The sequence below is a fragment of the Cupressus sempervirens genome, chromosome 1 (assembly GCF_028749045.1).
Source record: "Cupressus sempervirens isolate cs-2001-9-10 chromosome 1, ASM2874904v1, whole genome shotgun sequence".
NCBI classification, from domain to species: Eukaryota; Viridiplantae; Streptophyta; class Pinopsida; order Cupressales; family Cupressaceae; genus Cupressus; species Cupressus sempervirens.
In genome coordinates, this window is record NC_143118.1 from 874,057,059 (window position 1) to 874,085,057 (window position 27,999).

Genomic DNA, 27,999 nt, shown 5'->3' on the forward strand with positions numbered 1-27,999 from the left:
TCTGACCCCACTCTAAGCAAGGATATGAGCCATCTCTTGCCAACAATCTAAAATATTCTTACCAAACATTTTCATGCAAGAAAAACATGATTCACACCAATATTTTTAAATTAGTTAACTCCTTATATTTATCACGTTAATTACGTAATGTTGGAGACAAATATCTACATATCCAAACTTTGACAGATGATACTACCTTTTAATTCTCAATTTATACTTGAGCTATTTCATGTTACTGAGACTACTATAACTAGTAGGTAAGTTCCTATAGCACTTTGAGCTCCTATGGCAGATGCTTATTTGGTAACATTTCTCAAACATGCGATCCTATGAATTCAAGCATTTTTTCCTTCAACTATGGTGTATAATGCATGGGCTTCACTTTGGATGCAATTTTTTTCACATCCTTGACTCATTTTAACTCGATCTCTAAGTTTTCCTTGATTGATATTCCTTTCTTGGGTTATTTTGAGCATCTACAGTGAATGTATCATCCTTAATTCTTTGTATAGATGAAACATTTCATTACTTTTGTTGTTGTAGAAGTGACCTCTTTATGCAATTTTCTGAATTTTAAATCTATATCTTCCTCTACAATGATTCAACATTGAGCATGTTGATCTTGAATCTTAGGTGAATGAACTTTGTGTGTTCTGCAGTGGTTATTAGACACTTGATTATCTTAAAAATTGTAGTCTAAGGACTTATAGGTAGGAGCATACTTATTTTTGTAGCGGGGATTTCAACCCTTGTAACATATTAATTCTAAGTTCGGTAAATGAAATTCGATCACTACTTGAATAGCTCTTGGATCTGTAGATTTTGCATATTTCTATGCATTCTTCTGATGATGAAATGCCTAGATCATTGAATGTCTTCATATCTTTTGTCAATACATCAATATCAAACTTTATTTGGCTTTGATGCATTGAAAAATACACATTATGCTCACAAGCTGCACTAGCATTGACAAGTGCTGCAACCAATAGATCCGATAGTAGTAGATATAGAGCTCTATCCAACAGATCCATTCAGTGAACTAGTTACATCAGAAGCATAACCAAACACTCCAATCTAGCAACTCTGTGCTTATTTCAATCATTCATGTTTCTTTTAACCATTCATATTGTCTAGCTAACATACACCTCTAGCCGCAAATCCCACCAAAAAAGTAGGGACTAGTGCTGCATGCAGCCCTTGTTTATAGTTAAAAATATAAACATTAATATAAAATATACACATAAAATAAAATAGTCAACTCATATTGAAGCATATATATATATATATATATATTTTAAAAATTTTTTCCGGAGCAAACAATTTTTTTATAAACCTCCAACACTTCACAAATTTGATTTTGAATGACCTTCGGGAAAATATTAGTCACTCCAATTTCTCTCTCTCGGATTCGCCTCGTGGAACAATATAGACAAAATCTTTATATGCTGGAATCTTAGGGCAACACAAATTTAATTCACAAATTTGTTAACAACATAAAATCCCGTTTTTCCCTATAAAAACACCAGAGCATTCAATCTTTTGAATTAAAATCCTATCCACAACCACTGGAGCGAGAAGCAGCGAACAACTGCATCTTAAGAAATACCTCCTAAAATCTCAGAGCTCTTGAGAATTCTACCCTTGTGATAAGGCCTTGAACCCCTTCCAAACCCCCGAAAAGGTCAAGAACCCTTCTAAACACCTGTAAAATCCGTCAAATACACTCTACCGTATCAATGGCGTCTTCTATCACAGCTTGTAGGTCCTTATCTGTCATAGACGGCCGCCTTGCAGACCATTCACACCATCAAGTTTTTGCCTTGAAGAGTGCTTCTTCGGCCGTCAGTTTTTCAAGCTCTTCCTCACAGGTGTCAAAGACGAGCCTCCAATGGTCGTCTTCGAAATCATCCCTGTTGTGGGCATCGCCGATACGTCAAGGGACCTTAAAGAAAGTTTCCGTCATGGTGAACGCGTCAGAAGATGTGGAAGAACTAGTGGAGGAATCAGAAGGAGAGACATTTAGTGGGTTTGAGGAAAGCAGTGGGCTTGAAGAAAGCTTCGGTGGAAATCAATTTGCCGAGCCTCAAGAACAGGCAAAGCTGTATGTGGGCAATCTCTCGTTTGTTGTCAATGCTCAGATGCTTGGAGAGCTGTTTGAGGAGGCCGGACAAGTCTTGGACGTCAATGTGAGTTGCGGTTTTCTTTCATTTCTTCCCATGTTTATCCTCTTAGTACTATTTTTTGAATTGTCATGGTTTCTGTATGTTACTAGGTGTAGTTGGAACGAGTTTAACTGTATGCTTCCGACAGTGACTATGTCTCTACTTGACTTTTATTAGTATTTTTCATCTTTTCTCGTATGCTATAGGTGAAATCTGATTTGTCAAAATGATAATATATGTACCCAAGATCTTGAGTCAAGAACTTCATTTTACTGTTATTACGTGGCTAAAGCTGTGAGATGTGAACTTCATTTTACTGTCCTTATGTGGCCAAAAGCTGTGAGACGTTACCTTAATTTTACTGTCCTTAGATATTGAAACAAGTACCCACTTCCTTGTTAAAAGTATGCCAACTGTTTCTGTATATAAATTTTTGGAATTAAATCTTAACTATAAAGCATAGAAGACTATATGAGGATCAATTATTCATGTGTCGGACACACATTTAATTTTAATATATCCAATGCATAGCTTTAGTTAAGAGTAGTCTATCCAAGTGAACAGGTTTTATTTACTTTTCTAAAGACATTTAACATTTGATGGTCTTGGGTAGGTACGAGGTATTATCTATCATCGTTTGTATAGTTTGCCATCTTGGTTTCACCCGTTGTTTGACATATTTGGATGATGATACTTTTTGTGTATTTCATGGTTTTTAAGATAATGTCAAAATTATAATCCTGGCAGGAAATATCCACTTTTTAAATAAAACAGGATTTTACAATCACGAAACCCTTTAGCGTGTGGATTACTGAGGCCTAACCTATTGTCCATGTTATTGGGACACATTATGATGACTTGAGGCTATACTATGCGTAACATAATTCTTGATGTTACATTAGTGGCATGCGGAGTCAGAAGCTGCATGTGGATTTGGCATGGTTTTTGGTACAAATTGTGCATGATGCGAGAAGCCTGCACACAGGGTTGTTACTAGTTTGTTGGGTAAGAAATAAGTGTGCACAGAAAGGTAGAAGGAAACTTTGCAGAGCTAGATGAAACAGAAAAACCAATCGCAATTTCTACTACTTAAATTTTGACAATTTTTGTCTTTGATGTAGTTTATTATACAAGTTTCTTACTTTGTGGTTCTGCCGTTCTGTCACATTCTTCTAGTCTGCATTATAAAGCTGGGTGATTGTGTATAAGCTATGATTTTTTTCATCGTGATAATGACTATTTTAATCTCCTTTGTTTCATATACGTATGAATCCCATGTTTGGATTCCATACTAGTTTATAGAATTAGTTTAGCTACTTGGACCACAAGGAATACTGAAAGCTAGTATGTATCAAGTTGATATTTGTTTTGCTCTTCCAACCTTCTGTATCTCTGTCTGGGTTCAGGTTAGGACTGATCTGTTCTATAGATTTCATAGAGAGTATATTTAGACAAGAATTTCAGGGCTTCACATGTTGTCTCTGGTCTTCTTCCAAACTCCTCTTACAATGTTTCTTTATCTTGAAAATAATTAATGAACGTTGTGTTGATCTGGAATGTGTATGATCTTTGAGATCAAATTGTATATTCATTGCTTCTTTTACTTCTGCAATGACATCAAATTTTGCACACGATATGATTTGAGTGGATATAAGCAAATTCATGAACTAGATTCAGAAAGTTAAAGATCCTTGATTGATTGCGTGTTTCATTTCTCTTCTTCTTGGTAATTGGTGCCAGGCCGAAGAACTTTCTACTTTTCTTTTTATTACATTTAGCGTGTTGGTTCTTCTTTGTGATGTTTCTTTGTGAATTTGGTCATCCATGTAGCTGAGAACTTTCTACTTTTCATTTATTACATTTTAGGTATGCTGGTTCTCCATTGTGATTTTTCTTGGTCCATTTTGTTGTCTATGTGGCAGTAATACTAATCTGTAATTATTAACAAATGCTAACTTTTAAGCTTAGTTACTGGATTCGTGCCGGCTAGATCTGATCTGGATTTGTGTGGACCTGGATTCGTGCTAGGATTTGTCCGGACGAATCCACAGTCCAAAACAAGGATCTTGTATGAATCCACGTGGATTCTCACGAATCCAACACGAATCGGCCACGAATCCACATGATTCCTTCATGAATCCCCAAGGACCCACAAACCAAACTTGCAATAAATATATATAATGTATATATATACTTATATATTTATATATATAATGTGTGTGTGTGTGTGTGTTCTCACGAATCCTAATGGGAAAAATAAAAAACATGAATCTGCGAATCTGGTTTATGTGCCTGAATTGGATTCGTATCTTGAATTGGTAACTAAGCTTTTAAGTGTATCATTAGTTTTCTGTTAATTTTAATCTTATGCTTTTTATGTGAATTTGAACATGCCTTCTAGGATTTCAATGCACTGACTTTTTTTTTTTTTTTGCTGTTTCAACCAATGCAATCAATTGTAAGTTTTCAACCAATGCAATCAATTGTAAGTTTTCAACAATTTTCATGTGGATGCTGAAGTTCTGTTTCTCCTGTGGCATTTAATGCTATTGGAACTGTGTTTCTTATATGTCTACATCTACATATTTAATTTGCACAAACATTTCTCTAATAAATTCACAATTGATATATATTATCTGCCTCTGGCATGCAGCTAAGGTTCTATTATGAGCCAAATGGTAGAGAGATTGATGCCTCTTGGTATCCTATAGACCCTGGAGAGGTCTTTGTTTATCGTCATGGTTTTAAATATATAATATTTTAAAGTCGTGTGCATCTTTAAATATCATCTTTTGGACAATGTTGCTGCATATGTGTTCAAAACTGTTTAGTGATTGTCTATCTTCTGTGATTAAATATTGTGCAGCTTACAGTCTTCAAAACTGTTTAGTGATTGTCTATCTTCTGTGATTAAATATCGTGCAGCTTACAGTCTTTTCATTTTTGCAGCTCATCACAGACAGAGAAACCGGAAATTCACGAGGATTTGCATTTGTGACAATGTCCTCTCCTGAAGAATCAGAGATAGCCATCGAAAAGTTCAATCAATATGTGAGTAACATATTGTTTAGTTTATGTTATATATAAATTTTTGAATGTATTCTGAATGGTATTAAGGTTAAAGGTAAAATGAACAACATCCATCCATATCCCAAAGTTGGTGTGATATAACATTATAATTTTGATGCAAAGTTTGACTCAATTATTGAGAGTTTTGATGAACAATAAAGCTATATGTAAAATATAGTGTGTTAGACTCTTATTGAGATTTTTGTTGAACAATAAAGCTATATGTAAAATATACTTTGTTAGGACAATGTAGTGATTGCTCTTTACTCCCCTTAGAAGAGAGCTTTATAGGGTTTATAGTTTCAACTTTCTATGGTTTCTTTCTTCCATATTTGTAGTAGTATATTGCTACTCAAAAGGATTGGTTTCAAATATTCACTCAAAATGCATGTTTTTCCGAAGGCATGTGGATGACATTTTGAGTCTCCCAGTCAGAAGTGTGATTCTAGGGCAAAGGATAACTAGTTAAGCTAGAAAATCTGTTTACTACAACTAGAGCTGCACCTACGTCGTTGTTGGCTATTAGATATAATGTTTAAACATAACGTAATAAATGTAGGATAGGATATTAATTTCTACAATATAGTCATGATTCATACATGTTTTATTTCTTTTAAGTTTTAACATATTATCAAACACACACATCATGCATTGTTACTGATTCAATTTGCAACATTCAAACATATTTACATTCCTCCATCTTGTGTTTCTTACAACATTTGGTATTAGTGTTTTAGAAAAGTCTCCATGGATCCATGGGGCAAATTATTATAAATGTAGTTTTACAAAGTCAGAACTTTATCTCAGATGATGCAGAAATTTCAAATTGGCAAAAACAAGTTCTACAGATTTGCCCCAAGGCCCAGATTTAGCACCAATACTGTGCTAGAGAAACAGACCATACAGATGGACAACCGATTTCACATATTATAGCACACATTGTATGTTACAACTGATAAAAATTGTAACATTTAATTGTGTGCACATTCTCTCATTTTGTGCTTTCTATGACATTGAGTAGTTGTATCTAAAAATAGCCTGTATGGATTCGTTTTCAGAGCCTTCTAAAAACCTGTGGGGCAACCATTATAAATGTAGGGGCTACCATTACAAATCTGGTTTTACAGGGCGAGAATTTTATATCAGGTCATGCTGAAATCTCATATTAGCTGAAATAATAGAGATGCATATTCTGGATTTGATTTTGTGTCATATTTTTGCATCAACGTTTTGAATCACACTCAGTGATCTATCATTTTATCTCCTATAGCTCTTCGCATCCTGATGATGGATCATTGAGTGTGATTTGAAACGTTGATACAAAAATATGGCACACAATCGAATCCAGAATATGCATCTCTCTACTATGACTGATTGTGGAAATCTGTTCTAGCTTAAATAAGTTTTGTAGGTTTGTTCAAGGCTTCAGTTTTAGCAAAATATCTGCACAAGACAAGCTGACCAGTACAATTTTAAGAGAATCACACATTGACATGGGCATCTGGGGGCACCAGGCTCTGGCACAAATTGAAAACCAAACAATAGATAAATGCTTTTTCATATCATTAACCTTACCATAACAACTTCTGTTTTAGTCAGAATGTTGTTTGATAAACTGTATTCCTGTATGAAAAAAACAATAATGAAATTTCATAATTCACCAATGCAAAATTAGAAGCTTTCAAGAAATAAGTGTTTTAGATCTTCATAACAGTCTAGATATTCTGGTTGAGGGCTTATTCTTGTGTTCTTGAATCTGATTTAAATCATGGCTAATTGGTGAAGATATTATTGTTCATTATTAAACATTTCTTAAAAATTTGTACAAGCAAAACTATATGTTTGAGTCACTTTGAAGTCATAAGATTACAATATTAGTATCATGTTTATGACCAGATTGTTTAGGTGAAGAACTTACATATTCTATGAATGTCACTATACTTTTGATAGGTATGCTTGCCTCCAGTTATATTATAAATGAATGTCTGAAATGCCTCCTCTTTTGCAGCCTTCTGACTAAAAATTTAACATCAACTAAGAGTTTCGTTAAATTATAAAAATATGTTCTCCATAAAGTTGGCCAAATGGGGTCCCTTCTCCCAACACTTGTTTTATCCTGAAAGACTTAATTGCTGTAAACAAATTCATAGTAAAGATATGGGTAGTATTGCAAAGATGATACGTTAAACCAATTATTAGTTGTTTGGTTTTATGGGCAGTTTGACCAAGAACTTTACCATTGTTTTTGTTGTTGGGACTCAAAATTGAAGCTTAGATTTTGAGTACCCTCCTAAAAAATCAAGCCTTTAAGTGCTTTTTAATGCATGTGTACTCGGCTGTCCGTTTGAGGCCTAAGAGGTGTTTAATGTTTCTAACACCTTGCATTCAGTATGTTTATGCATTCCATGAAGACAAATTTCCATTTCAAGTCATTCTGTGAAATTTTGTTTTGAGCAATGTCCAAATTTGCATTTTCCCCAAGTTTCAAACAGCGACGGGAATATTTTGCACCTAGTAATGTTTCATGACTGGCCACTTTGGGAATGTTTAGTGTCCATACCAGAGAACCTATGTTTCAGATTTTGAGTCGTTTCGATATGTTTTGACTAGGTTTTGAATCCCTTAAAGTTGGTCATTTACTGTTGTCATGCTGATGTGAATTGCTCGGAATTCTGGGAGGCCCTGTTTGACTTCTTATAACTTTGACCCAGTTGACCAAAATGAGAAAATTTCTTTTGTGTTGCATTCTAGAGGTCAGAGACATGTTATGTTTCAATTTTGAGCTTATGATGAATCTGGTTGATCAGTTTTCAAACACGATTCCAAATGCAATTTGTAACTTTTTACTGATGTCAAGAAAGGCAGATTAGTTGATACCTTTGTTCACCATGTCATATCTCGAAATCTGTGATAGGTGAGATCGAATGGATTGTACCACTGTGTACTACTTTGAAAATACTTTTGAGTGTGCCAATTTGCAAATTTTGATGAATCCGTTTGCACACTTTACCAGGTCCATTTCGTTTGCAAAAAATGCTTTTCTGCCAGCATTTCCAATCTGCAAATTCTGAGTAGCCTGCTTTGACCGTTCACCAAATTCGTTCCGTTATTTGTCATGAATCCGGTTGATCAGTTTTCAAACACGATTCCAAATGCAATTTGTAACTTTTTACTGATGTCAAGAAAGGCAGATTAGTTGATACCTTTGTTCCAAGTGTCCGTTTACCCAGTTTTCAAAGCCAAAACAAAATGCGATTTATTGTTTTCTGACATGTTTTCTTGCAAGCAATTCTGAGAGGGCAACTTTGACAATCAATATCTTTTGACTCAGAATTCATCATGAGACGAGATTCAACAAGTTAAGAGTATGTAGAACAAAGAATCAGTATTGTTGATTTCAGAGCCCGGTTAGTTGCTTTTTTTAGTTTTTAAAGCCGGTCAAAGGGCCTCTTGGCACAAAGTTGGCAGTTGGCAGAAAGTTGTAAATTGAGTTTAAAATGATGGTTCAGTGATTAAGTTCAGAATTGATTAGTATTGCAAATTGTTTCTAGTTAGTAAGGTAACTTCTTTGAAACAATCCGGGGTTTCAAGTGTTTGAGTTCGAAATTTTTTAGGCTGGGTCAACTTTGGGGCCCACCCTCTTTAGCAAATTGATTAGGCACAGTTTTTAAAAGAGATGTTTTAATGATATCAATCAGTATGATTTCATGAGTTTTCATGACTTGTGAGTCCTGAGATGCCAAATTCCTTGCATGGTAAATGTTGGTGTGGATGGATTGACTTAAAATGTTATTTTAAACCGTCACACCAATACCTTATTACATCTTTATGATCTAAACATATATAGATGAAAACAACCTTTCTAAAAATGTTATTCATCTTGTGCAAACCAATATGGAGATATGATAGAGGGATTTTATGGTTGCATAGTTGCTTCCTACAAAACATGTGAGAACAAAAATGAAAAATGAGAAGCTTTATGGGAGCAAGAGAGAGAAGTCCCACACAAAATATGTGCCATCCATTCTGCAGCAGGAAAGAGATGATCAGAGTTTGGGCTGACTACCAAAATCTAAGCGTGACCAAGTGCACATGGCAGACAGATCCAGTGATGGTCTGAGTTGAATGCTTAATGGGTTATACTATGTCTTCGATACCATCCACCTTGCTAGCTTTTCAATAGACAATGTACTCACTTTTTGATTGTTGAGTAAAGTTGTAGTAAATATTGGCTGCTTATATGTGTTGATGTTACAAATACAACTGATTTCACCAGTCCACCACTTTCGCAGTATGTTATGTCGAAAAAACACCAAACCGCATTATCATCCGAGAGGAAAAGAAAAACACCCATAATAGACTCAAAAGATGGCTGCAAATTTTGAAGCATTTGATTGCTGCATAAAAACGAGATCAATGGAGGCTGCTGAAGTCAACAAATCTTGTTGACAAGTCCACAACAACTGATCATTACGAAAGGCAAAATGCAATCAAAGAAAAGGATATTTTGGAGGCAGCGACACAAACAGGAGGCAATGCGATTTGTCTTTTTAGCACTTCAAACTCTAATCTTTCATGTGTCGAGTGTAATCTTAAATTCTTGTTGACCTCCAATGGCGAGTTTCTTGAATATCCCAGGGTTGCTGTAGAATGAGGTGTTGAAAAGAAAGATGCAGTGGAGGCGGCATCAAGTTTGGAGGCGGCATCAAGATAGAGACGCCAAGGGCAGAAGAAGCCTCCATTGTTAAATGGGATATGCGTTTTGGCTCAAGAAGTAGAAGGTAGCACCGAAATTGAAGGCAACCGCATCAATTGGAGACATGTAGACTAGAAGCTAACCAAGTTGAGCAATGTCGACTTGCCTACCGATGGAATGACTTTTCATCCTTGCAGAAAGACTCTTCATCAATCGTCGGATCCCTTACCAAAAGTGAAAAAAGCAACCATTTACATGACAGCTGTGTAGAAGAAGAAGAAGCGGGTGTGTGTGGACTATGTCTGCTATGCAAGAGTTAGCGGCAATACTCTTAAGCTTTCAACATGGCCCAGACCACATAAGCTGTCAGCAGGCACTCTTGTAGGATGAGACAATAGAGAGCTCCCAGTCTTGCAACAACATGAAGATAACATCCACTTGAGGAAGCCGCAGAGAATGGGATGCCTACATTCAGGAAACCCCTAATGTCAAGCCAATCTCATTCTTTGTCAATGTTAATCAACTATTCATATTGCAAATTCCGGCAAGCATCCAGAACACTTGAAGAAAAGGGTATTTCGTTGAACCTATAAGTTCTATTGCGAATCCATCAATGCGAATTTGAAAGGAGGAGATTATGATGCTCGGTGAAAGACAAGCCATCCAAAGGAGCGAAAAAACCTACAGTAAATGGAAGAAAAGGTAAAAGTTTAAAATCCCACATTGGTTGCAGGAAGGAAATTTTAGAAGTTTATATACTTCAACACACAATAAGCATAATGTCTTGAAGTCGTTGCCTTTTGAAAGGCAGAGCTCATGTGGTGGGTCTGGCCAGCTGGAGGTAACCATGTCAAAATTTTGGACTGACACTCGTGCAAGATGTTGACGTCATCTGATGACGTGGAAATCTAACAAATTAGTAGTTAACACATGGTGACCTGCAGACCAACTACAAACTGTCAAGTGACGAGGATTTCAGATGAGGCATGGATCGCAAGATGTTGATGTTGCACGGGGGACACATGTCTTGAAGGCACTTCCCCGCATGCACAGTCAGTAGCTTGTTGATTGTAATGCGGGGAAGCACCTAGCTGACACGTGTCAACGGGCCCTGGTCGGATGTGATGTGGCAGTCGACTGGGTGACCGGAGAGCAAATGAGGGGTTGACACATGACGGTGATGTGTCAGCCAACCAGAGGGTGCCACATGGCATTGGGTGGACGGTGATGTGGTAGGCGGCAACCAATGGCGTGTTGCCACGTGGCAAAACGGAAGTCAAACAAGGTTGACCCGAAATTTATGGGTAGGGCAAAAATAAAAATGTTTTGAAAATGTCAAATTTTAAATAATTTTTCCAAAGAATCCGTGCATGATTTTAAATTCAAAATGGATATAAAGCTAAAGTTTGAACTCTAGAGTATTTTAAATTTTTGAAAAATAGAAGTGTAGACTCCAGAGAGCTATTAGTAGGGGTATTATTTTCAAAATGGGTTTATGGGTGTTTTCGGTAAGCAAACATTGGAGTATTATATATCGGCGGAATCGGGGGAAGACAAACTTTCCGTTTATGGAGTTTGTTTTTACACAGGAAGCCATTTGTTTAGGTTACACGAGCTTTTGTCCTAGATTCGCAGTTTGCAACCGCATTCAGGTATTAAAGTTCAAATGTAATTTCTAGCAGGATAATGAGCTGAATGTATGTAAAAGGCAGTAAAAATGCAGTTAGGGTCGAGTTTGGTCCCCTTTAAGTTAGTTAAATCCAAGTTTTATCAGCATTCCATGATGCATCTAAGATATTTTGGTGACACAAGGGTTTTCATCATTGAATAAGAGATATTTCGAGAATAATGATGAAAACCAAATCAGATTTCATTGGTAGAAAGATGAAAGAGGTTTTACAACTGCAAAGGATGGAGATTCAAGTGGACACATGTCATCTTCAGATCAGATCCGAGATTACATTCTTCCTCTATATCTTTCTCTTTCTCATACATTGTAAAGGTTGGAAATTTTCAGTGTTAGACCTTATTATTGGTTCCAAAGCTGTGATTCCACCATATTCTTTAGCATATTTCTCTTGTATGAACAGCAGTAGCTAAGATAATATAGATAGTTTTGATCTGTTAGGCATTTCTATGTTTTAATATTGTGCATTTGAATGTATAGTTTTAAAGAAATGAATATAAATGAGCTGAATCTCTTTAGTTTCATTTTGATTCTCGTCTCCTATCTCTGTAATCTGCAATCTTATGTGGTTTAAGGACAAATAACTGAGACCCATTTGCATCCCCTTAAGGTTGTATGTCTGATATATTTTGCTATTAGAACAAAGCGCGAAGTAAATGCTTGATGTTTTGCTGGTTATTTTGAGAAGGATATTTCATAAGAATGAGGCTTTTATGAACATTGATATCTGATTCACAAAGTGATAAGATAGATCTGATATCTGGGTGTATGGAATACGTCATTAATATCACAGATGTATGGGTTTAATTTGCAGATTTGCCCAATAGACAAGGCACTGATTAGTTATAATATCAACTTGTTCATATTGTTGCATATTTGGGGTTGTGTTGATATTCAACATCATTAATCAAATGTTTTTTCCTTTAATGTTGAAAAACTAAAAAGGATGTAGCCATGTTATTAGCTATTTCTTTGGCCATGTTATTAGCTATTTTGTGTTTGAGATCTGTGCATAAGTATTAGAAGATTGAGGGTTTTATATGCTTTGTCAAGATTCAAGTGTATTTTTTAGCACTGGTACCATATAATTGAATATGAGGTACACTCGCCTAGGTTTTGCAGAGCTTGAAGTAGAAGAAGGGTCTAGCCTTATAGTTGGCTCGATGTCTGCAAGGGTAATGTTGAAGATGGGAAGTAGTTGCCCCTAGACGTATCTTGTCTCATCTGGGTAATTTGAAATCATGGCGTTTCAAAACACCAACAACTGTTTTGGTTTTGGGTGTGGATTTTAAACGAGAATGATTTTGTTTTAGATGCTTTAATTTCTTTGGATTGCTAATGAACTCTGCCATGCCCCATTCTACCATTAAGTTGTTTCAGTACCGACAATAAACAATTCTTGAAAAAGTAAAAAGGTGATTAAAACAGTGCTTCAAATATGTACCAAGTGTTTGATGAGATAATTTTAGTACATACGGTTGTTGAGGGTTGAATATCAACGGGTGTGAAATCTTGACTTCTAGAATCCAATAGAACATCAAGAGAAGTGGTTGTAGAATCATTTTGATTGAGGCTTTCACTTTCTGAGGCAAGTCTTTTTTTTAGGAACAAATTGACAAAATTGTACATCGCTTGAAAATGCTTGGACATCTTACGACACACACCCTGTGGGTCCACGAACCACAAAAATGGGAAAAATCCACTAAATTGGGCTTTCCTGCAAGCCTCATCAACTCACAGATAGATTGGTTGAATCCAGTTGAAGCAGAGTTGTTGGGATTGAAGGCTTTGTGTTGAAATCATGTTGCCCAACAAATTTAGAGACATGCAGAACACTCCTTGCTCGATATCTATCACATTTCCTTTGTCCTCGTAAATGAGTTGAATTGTGTGAAATACCTTGTTTCTTCTAATATATTGCAAAGCTTCTTGTCTTGTGTTATTGAAAAAGCTCCACTATTCAGATGCATTGAAGGTTGCGCCAGTGAGCTCTGTATTCCAATTTCAATTTGAAGAACTAAGCCCATAAAATGTATCTTCTCACTCATCTTCCAAGTGAACCAAACCGTTCAACTAAAATCCCAAAAATCATTTTTAAGATTTGCAAATCCTTGATTTTGCAAAATTGAGATGCGTAGAAATCTCGATTTCTACAATTCCACAAACCAGCGAACCCTGAGAGTGAAGGAGGTATTAATGTTGTGCAACCAAGGATAGGAGGGACCTCAAAAGATTTTTTCCAGTCCTTTGTAGCAATAGTAATGCAACAAAAATAGTAACAAACTATTGGGGGGCAAGCAAGATCAGCCTTCTTATTATCAACAAATTCAATTACAATAGATCTGGGACAAGCAATCTGACATGCCAGGTATACATGCCTGAATATACAACTTATTCTTTAGCTTCGAGCTTCAGAGAGGTAATACTATCCTTCTATACTTTCCCACTACCAAACGAGGGACAACTATTGAAATTTATACAATTGTAGGAGCCACAAGTTGGCCTCAAAAGGATTACATTTTCCAAGAACTCAAATTTATTACAAATATAGGGCAAAACCCAAATCATGTGAATCTCTCACAATTTAACAAAACAAAAATACTGATAGGCTCCCAAGTTGACATATTGGCAGATAGGAAATGATGAGGAAGCCCTTATGGTATTATCAACAAATGCTACAAACATGCATGGAACTTGATCACATCACCTTTACATGTCCTAGGAGCATGTGCAACATAGAATTGGAGTGGGTGCACTTGTCCACACCACAATAATGAAAGTCGGGGAAGCCCTTAAAGTATTATCAACAAATGTAAGAGACAGGCATGGAACTTGATTGCATCACCTTTACATATCCTAGGAGCATGTACAACATAGAAGCTTTGGAGTGGGTGCACTTGTCCACACCACAACTATAAAAGTCGGGTCACAATAATAAAAGCTGGGTGTTCATTGAACATCCCTATTAGTAATGTTTTTATTACGATGTATGCAAAATGTTGAAGCATACGAAACACAAAAAATATGGTAGATGTTATTAATTTATCATTCATCAAGGATTAAAATACATGCAAATTGTGGAATCACAACAAATGCAATTGATTTGTTTGACAAAATGTCCTGAAGGGATGCCATCTAAAGGAAAAATGAAATAATTGAAGAATGTGTGCAAACACGAATTTTGCAAGGAAGCTCTCAAAACCTTTGAATCAATGAAGCATTCATTAATATATCATAGCATGTGAGTTTCGATAATATCTCATAGGAGCTATGTAAAACTCCAACATAAGCAATGGAAAAAGAGGGTTTCCATATGTGAAGTGATTCCAATGGGCGTAATTTCTTTTTTGAACATGAAAGAGTTTAGAGATGATCTCAACCCTAACAATGTATATCTTACTTTGGGTTTGACATTTGGTCTTTGTGCGGCTTCTATTATTGATGTGTTCAATGAGAGTTTTAATGGATTTCATCACACAATTCCATATTCTTAGCGGTGGTGTGTTTGGTTACAAAAGTTGAATATTTGATTGGACAAATGTTGTGCCTTTCAAAATTTGAGTTAAGAGTGGTTTTCTTGAAAGTTAAAATGATTGGAAAAAAAATTGTATTTTCTATAAAGCCAATGTTATGTCTTTTCCTTTTGATGTGATGAGTTTTAACTTTTAAGTTGTCTTACTTATAAAGTGAGTAATGTTACTTATTCTAACTAGAATTAGATTTTGGGATCTATTATTGTAATATATAGGTGAATCCTAACTTGTTTTCAAAAGGGTAGTTATTAGAAGGAATAACTTAGTTATCCTAAGTGATTGACTCAAGTAGTTGTGTTAAGTGATTATTTAGGTGGTTATCGTAAATAGTTACTTGAGTAGTCACCTTAAGTGATAACTTGGGTGGTTATTCTGGGAAGTAGTTAGGTGTTTATTATAGGAGAGCCTATAAATACACGGCTTTTGCAATGTAAAGGGGGAGACTTTTTACAAAAGAGAAACTATGGAGAGATTTCCAAATAGGCTTTTGGGTTTACACTATGTGCAAAAGTGTTTTTGAACTTGTATATTTTCAAAGTGTATGTCAAATTGGTAATCTCTTTATGGTAAGTTGTCAGTTCGGGTTTTGGTATGGATGCGGGTTCAACTTTCACTTAATTTTTTCAGGTTGGGTCTGGGTTTGTTCATACAAGTTTTAAAAATAAAAATTATATATACGTAAAAATATGCTGCAGCAAATAGGTTCATGCGCCACTAATACTAACATTAAAGCAACTTAGCAAAATACATCACCACATATATTATCAATTTAGTTCGAATGACATAACAAAATATCAAAATGCACCACCATATTAATGTTTCAACAAAAAACAATAATGTCAACATTACTATTTAGTCGTATGTGATCAAATATCATAAAAAATCATCATCATTATGTTGTTGCTGATTAGAAGCACAAATTGTGCCACTAGCATCAGTTATACCAGCCTCAGGCCTAGCCTCAGGATCAACTTCAACATCACTAAGTATCTCGCCATCACCATCATCAATTGCAAATACATCAAAGTCAGCTTCCAAGTCCGCAAATTCTGGTTCAGCATCCCAATGTTTGGCCTCCCCTTTTTTGTAAGTATTCTCTTTGCGTGTTGTGAGCCTCAAGTTTGAATGCGCAAAGACCAAAGTATTTGCTTTCTTGGAGTCTAGTCAGTTGTGTTTGATTGAGTGGATGAAGGAGCATGTGCTGTAGTTCCTCTTAGATGATGACGACTTAGCAACCTATCAAGATTTACAATTTTGAAAGTAGAGAGTTAAGAGTTTTGAATATTCATCAACGAAAATTTAGAAATTAGAATCTTAAGATTAAAGATCTTACTTGTGATAGAATTTTGATGTCTATGGGTTGCATGTGCTGGGATATTTGTCCATGGAAGTACCACCATTAATGAGCATCGACATTGGAGCTTGAAGACCACAATCATTGGTGCTCTCAAAATTGATAAATTTAGACCTCATTACAGGTCGTAGGTGCTCGGGAAAGATTCTTTAAAGGGCTGTCTTGTACCATTGAGCAACTATAATATCTTTGTATGGTACAACTCGAGTTGTACTCCTCTTGAGGACCGATTGACTATAGAAGCTAGGGCTTAATGCAAAGGCAAGTAGATGCAAAATGGTAATCATTTTGTTCCATCTCTCTACCATGATTACTTGTAGCTCTTGGAGGAGCTTTTCATCAAGATTTTCCTCTCCCATTTATGATATTTCTAATTTCCTCAATCATGGAGTCAATGCCATTGTATACCTTACCAAAGCAAGGCCTATCCATGTCAGTGTATGGGATCATGCTTAATATAGGCTTAGTGAACTTAAGAAGGTACTCAGCACGATCCCACCAAGAGTCATCTAGTAGCAATGCTTTAATGGTAGCTGTCTTGCCACTATTAGATTGCTTCCATATGTTCCAATTAGCATTGATTATCATTCTAGATAATGTCTCTTTAAACTTGGAGGCAAAGTGGGTTTGGACAACGTATTTTAAGATCAAAACAATAATAAATTAAAATTAAAATTTAAAAGTTTAGAAAGTTTTCTTAAGTGACTAGATTTCTTAAACATGTTCAAATTTTAAATAATTGAACTTACCTTTAGGAGCTCCAATTTCGAGAATTGTTTAAATATGGCTTGCGCTATATAGTGGTTTGTGAACCATTTGGGTCGCTTGTGTCCTAAAATTATTGGCATTATCAATTACTACTTGAACAACATTTTGAGGGCCAACTTGCTCAATGGCTTGGATGAGAATGTTTGCAATGAAAGGACGATCCTTCACCTTTCCTCAACAATAAAGAGTTTTCAGAAACAATTCACCTCTTGTGGGCTACAATAACATTCACCAAAGGACTGTTGTTTGACAAATTGGGTAGTTAGACAGTTACCGGTGCGGACACGGTTGTGTTGTTTCATTAGCATCGTATCGGATATTATAAATGTGGCTTTCACTTATGTATTGAGCATCCTTGCTGGCTGAACGCATGTAGGAGTTTATTTCGTTGCAACACAAAACATGTTACATGCCACACAACGCCATCGACCTATTTCTTGATTCTGCCACATGGATGATACCGAATGATATGTTGGAAATCAAGCCAGGTCCGACAGAACTAGGGGAGCCACTGATTATGCAGTGGAGGCATCTTGATACTCTCGAAGGGTAGAAAAGGATTTGATAGGAGGTAGAAAGTTTCGAGCACAGGAACATGGTGGAAGATTGGACACATCTTTTGAGGATAGTGACATCTCAGAGGAGGAAGTGGAGGATGAGGATGATGAGGAGGAAGTTGAAGTTATTACAGCATCGCCACTACTATTCACGAGGACCCTCATAGCTACCTCCCACTCGCACTTAGTTCTCGTAGGCGTTCACATTCCTGGTTTTTGATAGTTTAGGCAACTTGTTGTCATGATGCCTATCACTGCTTTCAAAAACATTTCATGTCTTGTGGACACTGCAATAACATTTACGAAAGGACAATCTCTCATAACATTCTGTTTATTAGATACTATTGTCACGCCTTTGATTCATGAATCCTTGATGGGCTGTGTTGGTTCCCAAAATTACAGATTGGAAATCCAAGAGCTTGCCACTTCTCTGATATGATTCCGCAATTAGTTCTGGCCAATGAACGAGAATACTTTTCGATTCCCCTACACTTTAGGCTTTGCTACACCTAGGTGGGTAGACCTCCTCGAACCTGATCACTTGGTTCAGAGCTTTTCTAAAGCAAATTTAAATTTGGGAGTTCTCCAACTGGCAAGGTCCTTGTAATGTTCCCAATTTTTAATAAAATATTTAATCAAGTTAATTAATTAAATGGTCCTATAATTCAAATAATATCACAAGGGCTTATTTAATTAATATAGGGGCAGCTCTTTATTTTTGTTTAATACTTGTCGTCTTATTGTCATTTTGTAATCCTTCGGGAAGTTTCCTCGAAGCCCTTTATAAGGCCTTCTTGTAAGTTGTTTTAGGCATGCTTTTGGATTGTTTTCTATGTACTGCGAATTCCTCTTGGAGTTCTAGATCGTTTCCCATTTCGGAAGTGAAAGATCTTCCCTATTTGGCTTGCACAGTTTTGGTGGGATTTAACCCTCACCCACCTTATTTTGTCTGTGTATTTCTTGATTTGATTCTGGCAAATATCGATATATTTTGTGGAGTGGCTTTGTTGGACCTCCCTTACTCTATTCTTCAAGATTTCCTTCTCCATCTTGCACCATACAACTTTCCGTTTATGTACTGTACGGCTACCCAAGGCCCACTGTAAAGCCCTACTGCTATCGTACAACCCGTCCATAGACTACCATAAGGCCTAGTAGCCTGACACCAAACTACCGTACAATGATTGCTGTACGACTTCACCTGTCACCATACGAACATCCTTCTTGGATCGTACAGTGACCCCTTTTGCCTCTTGATTCCACCGTTCCTGATGCACTGACTACCCGAGGCATGGAGGAGAACTACTTGAGGCATTGGAAAGACTACCCGAGGCACGGAGAAGAACTATCTGAGGCACTGGAAAGATTATTCGAAGCATGAAGGGAGAACTACTTGAAGCATTTGCTACTGGGAGCACACAACAAGGCTACCTAAGTATTTGCTTATGGATCGAGATCACCTATAGGCCGAGTTCACCTTAGGAACATTATAGTGGTATTAGAGCTGGTGATCTTGCCAGCCTGTCAGGAAATTGAGCTCAAATCATGGTGTCGAGTGATGCGTTGGTTGAGACATTGAAGAAAATCAAGAAGGATTGGGTGATTGGTGGATGGGAGAGAGACATATCCCTAAAGGATCATATAGAATTGCGAATGAAGTATCCATCATCTCAGTACAATAAAATCTTCAACAATTTTCTAAAGTGGGAAATTGATAAGTGGCTACAAGATGAAGTCATACAAGCACAAGAGGAAAATGAAGAGTTACATGAGGGCTCACAAGAATCTATTGCTACGCCTACATGTGGAAAGCACTTGAAACTTCAAGATGATAGAAACAATGAAGATGTTTGCAATAATTTCATCAAACGAACACTTTTTGATCACATTGATGAAAATTTGGGCCCTATTGGTGATCCTCAAAAGGAGAAAGCTCTACCAAAAATTGTTCAAATTCATGGAGATGCTACAAATGATTCCTTGCAAGAGAACCACAATTGATTGACTATGGAGTTTATCCTTTGGTTGAGCCCATCTTTAAGGCACTATTAGGCATGGAGGTTGTGTTTTTTGTCAAGGCTACATGTCTATCATTGAAGTTATGTCCATATTCTTGGTCATGTTTATTGTCAAGGATGCAAGCCCATCACCATTATTGTGTTTATTGTTGTGTCCATCATTATATAGTGGATCAAGAACATTACAGTGGTTATCTCTGTTGCCATTATGTGTTTGTCACTATGGCTACATCCATAATAGTGACTACTTCTATCACCATGTACGTTACTAAGGAGATGTTCATTGTCGAGGCTTTGTTCATCATCGAAGTTCTGTGTGTTGTCGAAGCTCTATTTGTAGCTGAAATTTTGTTCAACATTGAGGTTTCGTCTATTGCTAAGCTACTTTTTGTTGAGGCTCTCTCTGTTTTGGTACTCATGGTTGGGGATTCCTTTGTCGAGTTACTCTTCCTCGAGGTTCCCTTCACTGAGGCTCCCTTCATTGTAGTACTTTTTGTAGAGGCTTTATCCATCGCAAATATTCCACAGGGTTTATCCAAAGGGCATTTGCATGGTCATGTTAGTGCCTAAATTTGTGCCAGCTTCAATGTCTATGCCTATGACCATAACCAAAGTGATCTTTGAACATGACAATGTAAAAGATTTCATTGATTGGTGTCATTGGCATCGTACTGACCAGTATGACAAATATTTATATCAGAGTGGTGTAATGGAAGTTGGATGATGGTGTGTTGCAACAAAGATTTGATGTCAACTCACATGATCTACTTGTGCATTTTATTTGGGATCACGGAATTGATGGTGTGGATTGGATAGCGAATTGCTTGAGGACAAGCAATCTTTGGGTGGCGAGGATTTGTAATGTTCCCAATTTTGAATAAAATATTTAATTAATTAATTAAATGGTCTTATAATTCAAATCATATCAAAAGGGCTTATTTAATTAATTGATTTAAATAATAAAGGGGCCGCTCTTTATTTTTTAGTATTTGTCGGCTTATTGTCATTTTGCAATCCTTCGGGAAGTTTCCCCGAAGCCCTTTATAAGGCCTTCTTGTAAGTTGTTTTAGGCATGCTTTTGGATTATTTTGTATGTACTACGAATTCTTGTTGGAGTTCTAGATCGTTCGCCATTTCGAAAGTGAAAGATCTTCCTTATTTGGCTTGCACGGTTTCGGTGGGGTTTAACCCTCACTCTATTCTGTCTGTGTGTTTCTTGATTTAATTCTGGCAAATATCGATATATTTTGTGGAGCGACTTTGTTGGACCTCCCTTACTCCATTCTCCAGGATTTCCTTCTTCGTCTCGCACCATACAACTTTTCGTTTACTTACTGTACGGCTACCCAAGGCCCACTGTATAGCCCTATTGCTACTGTACGGCCTAACACCAGACTACTGTACGACCTGGTAGCCTAACACCAGACCACCGTACGGCCTGTCCTTGACTATCATACGACCAGTCCTAGACTACCGTATGGCTTCACCCATCACCATATGGACATCCTTCTTGGATCGTATGGTCACCCCTTTCGCCTCTTGATTCCACCGTACCTGATGCACTGACTACTCGAGGCATGAAGAACTACTTGAGGCACTGGAAAGACTGCCCAAGGCACGAAGGAGAACTACCTGAGGCACTAGAATGACTACTTGAAGCATTTTCTATTGGCAGCACACGACAAGACTACCTAAGTAATTGCTTACGGATCAAGATCACCTACAGGCCAAGTTCACCTTAGGAACATTATAGTCTTGGAACTCTATGAAACTGAAATTGAATGTTGACTACTTGAAACAATTGAATGTTTTGTATACGGTTTGTTAATAATGAATTTGATACTTGTACGAAGGAACATATAGATTTTCTGACTTCAATAATAGAAAGACTAGTGCCAATGAGCAATAGAGTCAACTTCAGTGAATTTTCACGTACAACTTTATAATGTTCTACGCACTCATATTGACATCAATTACATAATCAAGATGCAACAAATCAAATATTTATGCAATCTTAAATTAGTCCAGATTGAATTTTAACTCCTCTGATAGGGAGACAAACTGGACACAGATACAGAAACAATTTGATATTTCACAACATCTGTGATGATCAAATTTAAAATGCTAAATGACCATGTCCGCTTATCCGATATTTAAATTGTATACAAAATTCCAAAAAATAATTACAAAGGATGATTCATTTGCATTTTAAATCTCCATGCCATTTAAAAATAAACATAAGACATTTTATTTTATTATAAAAATAAAATAATAGAATTCATAATACAAAGCCATATTGTAGCCCTTATTCCTCCGTACAAGTAATAGAAAATGCCTCTTCAGAATATGAATGTTCGGAATATATGTCTCTTACAAATAGCCTACCCCTTATTTATATCTTCGATATAAGGAGATGTGACTTCTAAACATGAAAGGGTGTCTCCCCTTTAAAATAGTATTTTCTATTCAATTATAATCACCTCTTTTCATTTAAATCCTTTTTACCTTTAAAATAGTCGCTGTTTGATATCCTTAATAAGAGACCTTCAGTAAGTTTAATCACCTAATATTATTGGCGGATATCTTATGCCTTTGATTTTTAATTTTTTGGTGGCATGTGGATTTTGTAGTTGAAATTAATATTTCAACAATACTATACAAGCAATATAGTTTCGGGTGAATTAATATTCTTGCAAAGCAACGATTCCATTTGTTGAAGTTTGTTCACATTTTGGCGTATGACTGTCATAAGTTTGTCTGAGATTCATTCGCCTGGCACAAGTAAAACATGATAATTTCTGAGAATTCCTTGGTAGCAATCCTGATTCAAGATTCATGAACTCTGGCTTATGTATCGGGATTTCTAAACAAATGATCAATCCCATAAAAGGTGAAGCTATTATCATTCGTGCATCCATATCCAGGGTGTATGTATATGATGATCGCTAAATTAGGGAACCAGACTGGGCGTAGTGTAGCATATCTTCTTACATTTGCGGCTTCCAATCTAATCAACATGGTATGAGGACACATCATCGTGTGCTCCATACCCGTACAGGCCCATTCCTTTTAATTGCTCACAACATTTAACTTCTCTGTGAATGATATTCCTGTGCTTCTCCATTGCCAAACCCTCAATGCGCTTACGTCCTCCTCCTATTTGACCTGCGGCTATTACAATGAATACATATTGATCGATGCTTATTAATGTTCATGTTTGATCTTCATCTCTTTATGTTTGTAACCTGTTGTTTTATGAGTAAATATATTCATGTATTAATCATTATTTTGCAATTCCAACCATAGAAGAGTGAATTTTATTGGGGCATGCTCTTGTCAAATGAATGAAAAGCAACTTTAAGACTTTCTCATAAAGGTGCGATCATAATCCAATTTCATCTTTGGACTAGCAGAGTGTATTATGTTTTGAAGAAATGCGTGGAGAAATTGTGATTGTTATTCTGTTTACAGAGAGCAAAGTATTATCTTTTGTAGAGCATATTTGAAAGTCAGATGTACAAGCATCCAGACATGCACTTTCTTTTCTATCTGATTAACACGGAGAAAGAAGAGATCCAAAGTCGATTCATTTCTCTTAAGTATTGCCAAATACATGACTTTTCTGGCCTTTGATGGTCTATAGTATAGTTCATTCAATACATAACACTTTGACAACTTTTGATAGCTCATTCAAACCTTCACAGTGCTCTCTTCCTCATATGATTTGATTCCCTACAATCATCAGTATATGATATGTAAACTCTATTGCAAAAATGGAGCCTCTAAAATTTGAGCTCCATCAGGCTGCATGGAAGCCTCTACATTGGACACCTCTCTTCCAATAAAGTGGCGTGTACCTTCTTATAACTAGGGCCCTTCAACCACTTTGGAGCCTCATTAATTGCATTCACCATTCTTTCTCAATACGATGAGCAGACAACATTAAATGACAATCCATTTGCATAGTTGCATGTCACTATGGCTTGCTCACAATGTCTCTAGCTTCATTTTGAAATGATGTTTCCAAGGGCACCATTGCTCTCTTTCTTGCCATTGGTTCTTGAGAACACAAGAATGGATGTTCCTTTAGGGGTGGTTCATTTTGGAGTGGTAGTTGAAGCCATAGATGATGTTTTTGCTTTTTACCTAGCATTTTGCGACGGATGAGAATTTGCTCTCCCAGCAGCTTCGTCTGCTTGTTTTTGAATGCATTTGTTCATAATATGATTTGGAAGGAGGGTCAACTTTTGGCTTCCCTATACAAAATTTAATGCCTTTATGAGAAATAAAGCACAAATGTGCTTTTACTCTACTATAAAGCTGCTAGATTCCTCATTGTAATGGCTGTGAATCCACAAATAACATCCTCCACCTGGCATTGGTTGATTCATCTCCACATATTTCCATAATGGGGAGCATCTGTCTATTTTGAAGCAGGGGTTTCCGGTGATAGAAGCACTTGCAGCCATTCTTTGAATCTACAAAGAACAATCAAAGCAAAAAATAAAAAATGGTTTCTGAATAAATTTTTTAGATAACATTAAGGATTATGTTCTTAATCTGATAACTTGATCAATGAATTGATACTTTCAAAAGTTTAAGAAGGCCTTACCTGTAGCAGCATAGCTAGAAGAATGTGTGGCTCTGATGCTAGACTATCCATAAATGCACAAATGCCTGCCAGACAACCAGGAAAAAATGCACAAATGCTTCTGCTGCTAGACGACCAAAGAAAAAGAGACAAATGCTGCTCTGCTGCTAGACGACTAAAGATATTTAAAAAAACATGCTGATGTGAGGGAAAACAGCTGCCTAATATTCTCAGAAATTGGTAGACGACCCAGACGATGCCTGCTATTCTAAGAAAATGCTGTGGGAGGGAAACTGCCTGAGAAAATGCCTTTTGAGAACAAAAGCCCTTGTGAGAATGCTGTCTGAGAACAACTGCCTGTGTGAGAACAAATGCTTTGTGTGATGAAAAATTAAAATGTTAGGTTTTGTTAGGGGGAAGAAAGTGGTAAAAAAGTGAAAAGAGAACTCAGAAAAGTTAACAAACGTCCAAACAACCTGTCAATTGTTCAAATTCATATGAAATTCGCCCAAATTGCTCTAAATTCGGCCCAGGCATGCCTGACCAAGTCAACATTCGCTGCAAGCAATTATAAAGTCATCTAGGGTCCTTTTGATAGACTTCACAATGAATTACAGAGAAAAAAATCAAATTTGAATTGAATTCAAGCTGAATTTAAATTTATGGCAAATCGACTTTTGAATTTTGTATGGACAGACTGAATTTGGTAAGTCTTTATGTATTGATGGAACCCAATAGGTCTTTCTAAACTATATGATTAATTTGATGAAGTGCATTCATTTCTTGGTATCTTAGTCTGAATGTGTTGGAATAGCCTATCTTTTTGTATGTCAAGATTTGTTGACTATATTTTGTCACTGTTTCATTCTACAATTCAACCCCTTTGTTATCATCATCTGTTGGGAATCTCAAATTATATTCTTATGTCTACTGGGTGTCTGCTATGTTATTTATCTCTTTAGTTTTGTTTTGTCTCTTTTTTTTTTTGCTTTCAGGTGAAAAGTACATGAAAACAACAAATACCTCCACCATACGAGGGGGCTGCCCCTCTGAAATGCAGAGGTAGATTGCATTCTGATTGCTATATCTAACTGCCGTCACAGTTGTCACTGCTTGCAGGGCAAATAGAGTCAATTTTGAAGTACTCACAGTGACAAATCTGTTTACCAACAGATATTAAAACACAGTTTGCAACTAAAAATTGTCATAAAAAAGAGAAAATAGTTGTGTTGGGCTGGAAAAAAGAGATCATTCAAATCTCTACAAGCAAAACTCAAAAATCCCAGGCACAAGAAAAAATGACAGAACCCTTGTCTGGTTAGAGGTCCTTTTTCAGCCAACTTGAAAAACTCCATTTGAAACTTTATTAGAAAAACAACATTTTGCATCCTACCCTGATACCATATTTGGCAAATAATTGGATGAAATAAATGGAATGATGATACTATTTACTGAATTACAAATCAAATGTTTCTATAACAAAGCATTTCTAAAATAGAAACAATCTATAATATTTACTCAAGTTACAATAATGACCATTAGTTATTTAAATAATAAATAAATAAGAAAGATAATTAATAAGATATACTCCTAAATCATCAAGTCCAAGGGGTGCACTATGTGACAACTGTTTTCCTCCATCTGTAATTGATATTAGTTTCAATTTTCAGATACAGGCTACAATGATGCTTTCAAAGGGCCTTATTGGGACATGCCAACCTCAAACATTCAGGGGACCAAGATGAATTTTCCAATCCAAATGTATGATCCAAATGGTTTTTGAAAAGAAGTCCTCAGTTTTAAGGAGGAAGTCAATTTTGTTTTTATCATCCTAATTCTAGAAATACAAGATGGCAGCATAATCCCTTTTAGTTTTATACATCCATGGATGTTGTAAACCTTGTAAGTGACAAGTATATATGGTATTTGGGAAGATATACTTTGGCAAAGCAAACTTCAGAAATATGGATAGCAATGCTTAGTAGTTTACTCAAACTACCTTGTACCCATGCTTAATGTCCATCACCCAACCCCCAAAATCTGAGTCTTGAATGTTTGTACAATTAGGGTATGGATTATTGATAATTCTGAACCCCTAAACTACATATGTTGAAACAAACTCGTATCATCTATGTATATATGCTTTTATTATGAGGCTTATTCTATTTTTTATGTTTTTGTAAATTCTGGTGGCACTAGGATAAGCTGAAGTTTACCCTGCCTCTGATTCCATGGTGTGTGAACTCAAGAAAAGATTCGAGTCTGTCAATTCATTAAAAGGTTTGATTCTGTGGCTCTGTAAGTGGATTTGGAGTGAAACATTTGATTATCCTTTTTTTGCAAATGGGAGTTACCACAAGGATATCTCCTGTACTTTTAATCAATCATACTAATCACTCGTTTCTCTTCATAAAGGTATGTGAGGCTTTGTTTCTTTTATACAATGTAGAATTACTAACATCATTGAATACTTATTTTGTTGTACAATGTGTATCCATATGTCAGGAAACATAATGGGGTTTTGGAAATATGTGAGTGAAAATAACACTATTGGTGTCTTTCAACAGATGTTGCATTTTTTTACGACTTCCTGGATTGATGAGATTGATTGATTTCTACCATTTGGAATTTTGGAGGATCATACCATCTGAGTTTTACTGTTCCGCGCTGATATTGTAGAATTGATTATTTTTGTTCAAGGCCTTTTGACCTTTTTGTCATAGGAAAGCTGACTGCAAGATTATTTTTAAAATCTGCATACCATAAAATTGTTTGGATTTGGAGGTCTGATTTTGGAAATGAGAGCATAATTATGTACTATTCGTTGACCCTTAATGGAAATTGCTAAATTTCTCGTTTGTATTTGTGAACAGAGTTTTGAAGGCAGACTCTTGACGGTGAGGAAGGCTGCTCCCAAGGGAACTAGAATGGAAAGACCTGATTTTGGTTCTCCCAATAAAGTTTATGTTGGTAACTTACCATGGCAAACAGATGATAGTCAACTATTGCAATTATTTAGTGAGCATGGAAAGGTATTGGAGGCAAGAGTTGTATATGATAGGGACACTGGACGGTCACGCGGCTTTGGTTTTGTGACATACTCATCAGAAAATGAAGTGAATGATGCCATTAGTGCCCTTGATGGAGCTGTAAGTCTTCTAAGGATGTTCACAAGTGTGTTGGTTTATTTTGGCTGGCTCTTTAATTTTTCACTATATATGGGGTTTGAGGATCTTGTTTTATTTGATGCAGGACATGGATGGTAGGCCCTTGAGAGTGAGCGTAGCTGAAAGCATGCCTCGGCGGGGGCGGTTTTGAGGCAGAGAAATAAATCTTAGTTGCTTATCATTTTCTGCTTTACCTCGTATCTCTGTGTGTCGGATTACATTCTTTTTGCCGCTTTATTGGGAATTTCTGTATTCCTTTTTAGACGAGTTTGTTGCTTTATACATTTTCAGGAAGTCTTCTATAGCACCATATAATTTAGTTCATTTTTCAGAAGTTGTAATTAGGGCAGAATCAGCCATCTTTTTCGTGTTATTGTGTTCTCCAGAAATGAAATGG

General features: G+C 36.3%; 1 protein-coding gene across 1 annotated transcript; it reads left to right on the forward strand.

Moving 5' to 3' along the window:
• The first annotated feature begins 1,524 nt into the window (after nucleotides 1–1,524).
• On the forward strand, nucleotides 1,525–27,975 carry LOC149580609 (28 kDa ribonucleoprotein, chloroplastic-like). Its single transcript, XM_089792248.1, has 4 exons — nucleotides 1,525–2,186; nucleotides 5,112–5,213; nucleotides 27,309–27,584; nucleotides 27,688–27,975. Exons 1-4 carry the CDS (start codon nucleotides 1,737–1,739, stop codon nucleotides 27,751–27,753), a joined length of 894 nt encoding a protein of 297 aa, XP_089648374.1. The 5' UTR covers nucleotides 1,525–1,736; the 3' UTR covers nucleotides 27,754–27,975.
• Nucleotides 27,976–27,999: the final 24 nt, after the last annotated feature.